Source organism: Triticum aestivum, chromosome 6A (genome assembly GCF_018294505.1).
Source record: "Triticum aestivum cultivar Chinese Spring chromosome 6A, IWGSC CS RefSeq v2.1, whole genome shotgun sequence".
Classification (NCBI taxonomy): domain Eukaryota; kingdom Viridiplantae; phylum Streptophyta; class Magnoliopsida; order Poales; family Poaceae; genus Triticum; species Triticum aestivum.
The window spans coordinates 136,905,988-136,914,003 of NC_057809.1; the positions used below are offsets into that span (position 1 = coordinate 136,905,988).

The 8,016-nt window shown below is 40.8% G+C and overlaps 1 protein-coding gene across 1 annotated transcript in view; it reads left to right on the forward strand.

Moving 5' to 3' along the window:
• LOC123132501 (DNA-directed RNA polymerase III subunit 2) overlaps positions 1 to 8,016 on the forward strand; it is a 22,001-nt gene that overhangs the window by 8,292 nt on the left and 5,693 nt on the right. The window contains exons 11-25 of the mRNA XM_044552301.1: positions 329 to 358; positions 602 to 652; positions 731 to 829; positions 1,415 to 1,474; positions 1,551 to 1,640; positions 2,890 to 2,994; positions 3,077 to 3,187; positions 3,256 to 3,372; positions 5,867 to 5,983; positions 6,066 to 6,146; positions 7,073 to 7,177; positions 7,248 to 7,328; positions 7,405 to 7,551; positions 7,625 to 7,669; positions 7,934 to 8,011. Coding sequence (XP_044408236.1) covers positions 329 to 358; positions 602 to 652; positions 731 to 829; positions 1,415 to 1,474; positions 1,551 to 1,640; positions 2,890 to 2,994; positions 3,077 to 3,187; positions 3,256 to 3,372; positions 5,867 to 5,983; positions 6,066 to 6,146; positions 7,073 to 7,177; positions 7,248 to 7,328; positions 7,405 to 7,551; positions 7,625 to 7,669; positions 7,934 to 8,011 — 1,317 coding nt within the window. The remainder of the gene's footprint in view (positions 1 to 328; positions 359 to 601; positions 653 to 730; positions 830 to 1,414; positions 1,475 to 1,550; positions 1,641 to 2,889; positions 2,995 to 3,076; positions 3,188 to 3,255; positions 3,373 to 5,866; positions 5,984 to 6,065; positions 6,147 to 7,072; positions 7,178 to 7,247; positions 7,329 to 7,404; positions 7,552 to 7,624; positions 7,670 to 7,933; positions 8,012 to 8,016) is intronic.

Consider the following 8,016-nt stretch of genomic DNA (forward strand, 5'->3'; position numbering starts at 1 on the left):
TTTTACTACTCCCTCCGTCCCAAAATAAGTGACTCAGTTTTGTACTAACTTTAGTACAAAGTTGAGTCACTTATTTTGGGACGGAGGGTGTATTATACTAAGGTATTTGCTGATTACCAAACTATTAAAAACCACCAGGATCTGTAGCATCCATGGGCTCTTGTCCATAGAACAACTGAAAGAATGTCTTTGATGATTTTTCATTTTGTTGAAACATGAAGTTGATGGTTTACCTAACATAAAAAAAAAACTGAATTTCTTATGTAATTGCATGCGTGTATTGAATGTTGCATCTTTTCTGAACATACACTGTGTGCTATATTTGCAGGTGACGTATGCTGGTGCAGGAAATATTAAGGTAATTATTAGTTGCAGATCATATGTTGCTTTGTTTGAAAAGTTGATGGTAATAAAAAAATATAATACAGTTACAGAATCCCATATTTCTGTTGCTAAACTGATCGTTATGGATTATTGGATTAGTAATAAAGCTTAAGTTACTGTATTTGCTCCACGTGTCAATCTATGCTTTCAGAATGATATATACTGACTCTTCAGTTTAAATCATCTGATGACTGCTCTCTCTCACTCTCACTTTCAGGACGGTCGGTCAAAATTAATCCTCCGCGATGTTTTTGTTGCGCATGTACCGGTGAGATAGATGTTTCACCTAGATTCTTCAGCCAGAATATTTTTATTCTTTCTCACATGCATGCGGTCTCTCCTGCAGGTTAACAATGGGAACTTTCAGCCAAAGTGCATATACACTGCTGTAATGTTAAGGCGAATGTTGGATGCGATCTTGAATTCTGATACCTTCGATGACAAGGCAAGTCCAGAGCTGGTCGCTGTATCATTTTAGTGAATAACTCCTAAGATCTACCAAAAACACATTCCTTTTTTGCTTCACTATTGCTTCGGTGGAATGACAATAAGAATCCATGTAAGTTTCAGCCTGGGCCTAAAGAAGAATTAACTTGTTTTTTTTCTGGAAAATTAAGAACTTCTATTCATACCGTCGCAAGATTTCTATGGAAATCAGCTAATCGCAAGTTTACAGAGTGTTTATGGTGACATGTTTTTATGATGTACACTTGAGTACTGTTCACAGTAAGTTCAGTAAATTAGACTAGTTTGATCTTAGAAAACCTAGGAGTAACTTGTCTTATTTATTTCTTGGACATTATTCAATTTTGAATCCAGTCTGCTTTTACTTTTTATGCATGATTGCAAGCATGAAAGCATGCAATCTGCTGATAATCTAGGAACCAAAGATATTTCTACATGAGAAGTTGAGAACTAAGCATGGCCTATTCTCACTAGGCTCTGTTTAGACATGTTTGAAGTATCTTATATACATCAAATTTACCTGTTTGCCGCCCTGTTGATATTTCATGTTCGATTTTTTTTTCAGGATTATGTGGGAAACAAGAGGCTTGAGCTGTCTGGTCAATTAGTATCCCTGCTTTTTGAGGTATTTATTTTTCTTATCATTTCATTAGATGTTGTGCATTATGTGATTGTGTCTCTTACTGTGCTTCTTTGTGAAGGATTTGTTCAAAACGATGAATACCTATGCTGTAGACCGTATGAACAAAAACAGTGACATGGCCCGTTCCAGTCCTTTGGATTTTAGCCAGGTAATGAAAATTAGTTGCATATTATGGATGCTCACCTGGTTATTCCTTTTGCCTTTTACCGCAATAATGTTACTGTAGCGTCACACTTTGACGTTGCACACAGTTCTTGTTGCACTATTTCCTTTGAGTTGCAGTCTCTAGGTAATCCAATTATGGGCCAGTTCTTTTGGGCGGCTTAAAAAATAAGCTGCCCCTTAAATTTGTTGAGACTTCTAAAAATACGAGTACTCCCTCTGTAAAGAAATATAAGAGCATTTAAATTACTAAACTAGTGATCTAAACACTCTTATATTTCTTTACGGAGGGAGTACTTTTTTTGAAATGTCTTTGAAACCACAAGCTTGTTCAGCAGATCTGTACTTCTTTTTTCTCTAATACGAAATGAATTTGCTGTCTGCTCTTGCAATAGGAATTTGGAGGTTGTTAAGCTCTGAAGGACTTTAGAAATGAGATGACATGCATCTCAAATCCTATGCATAGGAATAGAAAAGGAGATGCCCTTTGATTCACACCATAGGATTTTTTCCATTGAGTCTAGGCTAATGTTTATTTTCCTATGAAATGTGGAGGATAGGAAGAATTCCTCCATAGGAATAGGATTTCATTCCTACAAACCAAAGAGCTCTGAAGGAATTTTTCCTATAGAAATCCTATCCTATGAAAATCCTACAAAATTCCTCCAAACCAAAGGAGGCCTTAGTTGTTTTTGCATGTCCTGAAAATACAAGTTCTGTTGGTTAAACATATAATAATATAATAGGTAAATTAGCAACTCACAAGCAAAGACTAATCTAACTCTGCAAGTGGTCGCTCTGTACCAAAGCCGCAAATTCACTCTTAACATGTGGGCGGCAGTGCAATTTACTCGTTCCATAACAATGTGCAGCAAAGTAACCATCTCTTTGCATGAACTTTTTCTCTTATACTTTACTAGTTATGTTTGGATGCTGAAAATGCCACTTTCTGCATCATGAGGCTGTATAACAAACTTGATAAACGATAACTCATATAAATTCATTACCATTTTGATCTTGCTCTGCACATTATATTGGAATGCATCTTATTTGGAGTGTTGTACCACGAATCAGGAACCCAGTAGAATAGTGAATGAGGTGATGGTGTATGAAATGTTTCGGTGTAGTTCCTTTGTAGTTCTGAAACAAACGGTGTAGTTTGGAGAAATTTACTCAAGTCGTTTGAGATGCTCGGATGTGGTATTTTAGATATGTAATTCGCTTCCTTTGCGCAGTTGATAATGCAGCAGGATGTAATAACCTCTGGTTTGGAGAGAGCTATTTCCACGGGAAATTGGGACATTAAACGATTTAAGATGCATAGAAAAGGTGTTTCACAGGTATCTACTCGTTCAACTTATGAGTCCCAATTCTCTGTTCACTGAGTTTGACACGTTTTAATTTTTTTCTACATCTATGCAGGTTCTGTCTAGGTTATCCTATATGGCGTCTTTAGGCTATATGACACGCATAACACCACAGTTTGAGAAGACCCGGAAAACAAGCGGTCCACGTGCTTTGCAGCCCAGTCAGGTGGGGACAAAGTTTAGTATGTTTGTACTTAATAAAGGTACATAAATATGTCTTTTTTTCTGTAACAGTGGGGTATGCTTTGTCCTTGTGATACACCTGAAGGGGAAGCTTGTGGCTTGACGAAAAATCTAGCTTTAATGACTCATGTTACAACAGATCAAGAGGAGGGCCCACTGAGGAATCTGGTTTGTTTTCTCTAATTCAGCTATTTTTATTTCCTTGGCTTTAATGCTTTGTATGTCCACTGTTGGCGTGTGTATGTCCACTATTGCAATATAGAAAACAATGGTATTGACTCATTACTGAATTTGGTTTTCTCCTTGTTCTTTCCTTGAGCTCTCCTTTCATGCACCCACAATTTTAGATGGCAGATCTTGGTTCAGTTCTCTTAGATTCTTTAGTGACCCTCGTAAATATTTTTATCTGTAATAACTCGTGCTTTAAGACAGCAGCATTTCGCTGCTTCCAGATCAATCACGCCATGAGCATCACCGATGAGTTGCGTTTTTGCGATCTCGGTGGGGTGGAATTGGTGGCATGTTGCCACTAGTCCTGAAAACCGGAGGCTGGGAAGTCGATCTGATAAGGACAGCCTGAGCAGGTGGGTCATGGTCTCTTCTGATCGGTCACGCAAGAGACAAGCCGGTGCATGCTGCAACCCTTGCACAGTGAGCCTCTTGCCGTCCAGCAGTGGTCTTGACATGCCAATCAAATGAAGAACTTCACCCTCTTCCAGGACCTTGTTAATCTTCAGGCTAAGCTTGGACCTTGAGATGATGCTCCCTGTAAGAGGAGGTCGTAACAAAGACTTGGACCTTGAGATAATGTTCAGCTTGTGTGGCAGTGTTGTGAGCTGCAGCACACAGACCATGAGCAAGACTTGGATGTATTGCCACAGGGTGAGCGAGCCAAGTGCCCCCTGATGTTAATGATCTATCGCCTGCCCTCCGGCGCCTCCTGCACAATAAGGCACACGGCGCTTCCTAGTGCGTCTTGAGCTGAGCTTCTATAGCTCAGGAGCAATCTTGATTCTGCCATTCGACCATCGATCCTCCTAGAAGAGTGTTGTTGTTCTGTCACCAACAACAGTCTTCAAGGAGAAAGCGAACATACTCCGCTCGTCTCTAGGAGATTGCATATCGAACACCCACCGAGGAGGTAGCGGGACTGTGTGCACAACGAGAGGCTAGTCGCAGTCCTTGGATACCAAGGCCACCATACTTCATTGGCCGGCACACCTTTTCCCAATTGGATGTGCCACCCACCCTGGGTGTCCACTCTGCCTATCCAATGGAATCCCTGAAGGATCTTCACTGCTTTTGAAACTTTTTACAAACTGAACATCGGAAGCTGATGAAACTGATGAAGCACGATTGCTGCAAGCACCACCTTGACAAGGGTAAGCCGTTTGCCTTCATCATCATAGGCGCCTTCCACGTAGGTACCCACTTTACAATCCGGTCTCCGAGGGGTTTGAAGGCTTCACTAGAGTGTTTTTAAATCGTGAGTGGGATCATGGGGTATTTGAAGGCTTTGCTGGAGTGTTCTCGAAGGCTTCGCTAGCACACTCCATCACCGTTGCAACATCCTCGGCTTTCTCCTCGGAGCAACCTGTGGGGGTCACCAAACAATTGGCAAAGTTGGTGTGCGGCCATCTTCTCCGTCTCCCGTCGAATCTCATCTCTACCGCCCCCGAGGAGTCGCCAGGGAGAAGGCAGACACGCCCAACCTCGGAGGAAGCCACATCACACCCTGTTGCTTTGTGGACCTCCCCGCGAATGGCAGAGCACTTGCCGTTGTGGATCTTTTGGTGAGGGGGAATTCCCTAACTTCTTTGATCCCAAATCTTCTGCCTCCAATCTACTCCGTCGTTGAAGCATGTCGTGGCAGATGCTGCCACCATCCTTTAGCTTGCTCCATGCCACCTGCTATTGGAGAAACATCGGTGTCTCTTCGCTGATGAGCTCCTTAGAAAATCTCTTTGGTCCTTGGACCGGAGAACAAAACCACCAAGCATGGTCGCTTCTTTCTTTGCCTCTTCTAGAGAGCAGGGGAAAGGGAGAAGAAAAGCTTGTTTGGTCCGAGTCGCAACAATCATGTATGTTATGCTTCTTGATCAGTGCACATTAGTTCTCCATGAGGGTTTTCAATCTCTATGGCAGCCTTGTAGCCAAGGTCTTTGCCACTGGCTTGGCGAAGGCACAGATGAGACTGATGCAGTGGTAGTTTCCTGAGAAAGATGGCCTCTTGCCACTTCGAAAATAGGATTAGCAGTGCCTGTTTCATGCCCTAAAAACCACACCCTCTAAGTGAGTGCAACTCCAAAAAAGCTGCCACCACATTGCTCTTAGTGGTACCCAACTCATCTGTGAATCTGTATGGTCCAGGTGCTTTACCTCACAGCATCTCACATCTCCGCACCAAATGGGGTGTCAAGGTTCACTTAGTCTTCTACGCGTGCACCTAGAAAGTCTAGGTTAAGTGGGAATTCCTGTTGCTCTGCCGTACCAGAGAGTGAGTTGAAGTGATCAAAAGTTACATTTGCCACAGCCTTTTGGTTCGAGACTTTGAATGTTTTGAGTCAATATATGCGTTGCAATATTTTGTTTATTACTTTTCTCTCGCTTGTCTTGCACCCATTGACATATAATTCTATGTTTTGTTCATTCTTTATTGTAGTGTTTTAGCCTAGGTGTGGAAGATTTGTCACTTCTGTCCGGAGAAGAAATCCATGCACCGGGTTCATTTCTGGTCATGTTCAATGGATTAATACTAGGGAAGCACAGGCAGCCTCAGGTCTAGTTTCTTATAAACAGTACATACATCTCAAATTATTTCCCTTATTTATTCTCATAAAGTTATATATGATTCTTTCCAGAGATTTGCTAATAATATGAGAACATTCCGCCGATCAGGCAAAATTGGAGAGTTTGTAAGCGTTTTTGTAAATGAGAAGCAGGTATCGTTTGTTCTCTTGACTACTACTAGCTTAAATGGATCTTAACGCCATGCTAATAAATATTTTAGTCCTATCTGCTGATAACAAAAAAAGGTTTTTGAGAACCTCAAAACTCTACGTAGGATGGTACTAATCGAAATTTTGTTACTGGAAGCTTTCACTGCTGGATTTAATGGTCGCCGTGGGCTCTTGGCGGCATCAATTGACCCAGAGCTTTTCGGAAATAGCTTTAGAGTTTGGATTAGCTGATTTTACATATAATATTAATCTAGTTATGTATGAAGGATTGACCCAATAGGTATTAGTTCCTGCGGCCATTACACCTGCAACTAACTAAATCTGCCAGACTGATTATGCAAAGGTGATACTCCCAGATTGTGTCCTGTATCCAACTGTATGATAACTGTTGTGTTTCAGCATCCTCATATCATACACAAAGAGCTCTCAACTCTTTGTAGAGAGGGTCACTCTTCCGCCCTCTTCTTGTTTGCAAATCTATCGTACCTGAATTTTGCAATGCAAGCTGGTGTAAAGATTTCAGTCTAATGCAGCCAGTTCAGTAAATCCTTGCTAGGACCATGTTGCGACATGCCAGCCAGAAGTAGGGTTTTGCTGTGCAGTTCTGCTATTTCGAAGCTATAGCATAATATTCGCATTTGCTGTCAATGCGGGTTTATGTACCAACTACCAGTTAATCAATTGCTATGGCAAGCTTAGTTTCAATGCCATAAGGCTTGGAGGCCAAACAATTTAGTACTCTTTAAGATTTGAGTCAAAAGCTTATGCAGTATTCAGGATGTATTGCTCTCTTTCCATGGATGCACCTTATTTAGTTGCACTGTGTAATAAACACTCATTGATCTGCCTTTTCTTTCTTTATTTATAATAGAATGCGTTTGAGATACTAACCTTGTTTGTCATTATAGCATTGCATTCATATTGCCTCTGATGGTGGCCGCGTTTGTCGTCCACTTATAATTGCTGACAAGGGCAGATCAAGGGTTAAAGAGCATCATATGAAAGAACTGAGGGTTAGCAACTTGTTCTTCTTGATCTATTGTCATTTGTTTGATCTTTATCTCACAACTGATTTCACTGTAGGATGGTATTCGTTCATTTGATGATTTTCTGCGTGATGGATTGATTGAATATCTTGACGTCAATGAAGAGAATAATGCATTGGTATATCTTGATTCTTTTGTGTTTTCGTGCATGGTTCATTTATATTCTGATAAAGTGATTAAGATGATTCAAACAGATTGCATTGTATGAGCATGTGGATCAAGATGGTGTTCAAAGAAGCAGCATCACTCACATTGAAATAGAGCCAATGACCATATTAGGTGTTGTAGCTGGACTTATTCCATATCCACACCATAACCAATCTCCACGTAACACTTATCAGGCAAGGATCGGATTATTGATATACATCTCTATTATTTTTGGAATATTCTTACTTGATGTTTTCTTGTCTGCAGTGTGCCATGGGTAAGCAAGCGATGGGAAATATTGCGTATAATCAGGTAAGAAGCAGCTGGAGTTCCTTTTTCTCAGTTCAATCCTGCATTTTCTTGCTTTCCATGAATGCTAAATAAAGCGGTCTTGTTGCCGACAGTACATGCATCTAGATCATTCAAAAGCATCTAATCACATCCCTGGATAAAATTAGTTTCATTTGCATTTTGCACCATATTTGACTCTATGATGTTATGATCCTGTGGTTCTTCCTTGCTCAGTTCTTCCTTTCCTCTTGGTGTGCACTAATGTGTATTTGGAATTTTCTGTAGTTGTTTCGAGCAGATTCTCTACTTTATTTACTGGTGTACGCGCAACGTCCCCTGCTTACAACAAAAACGATTGAGTTGGTTTG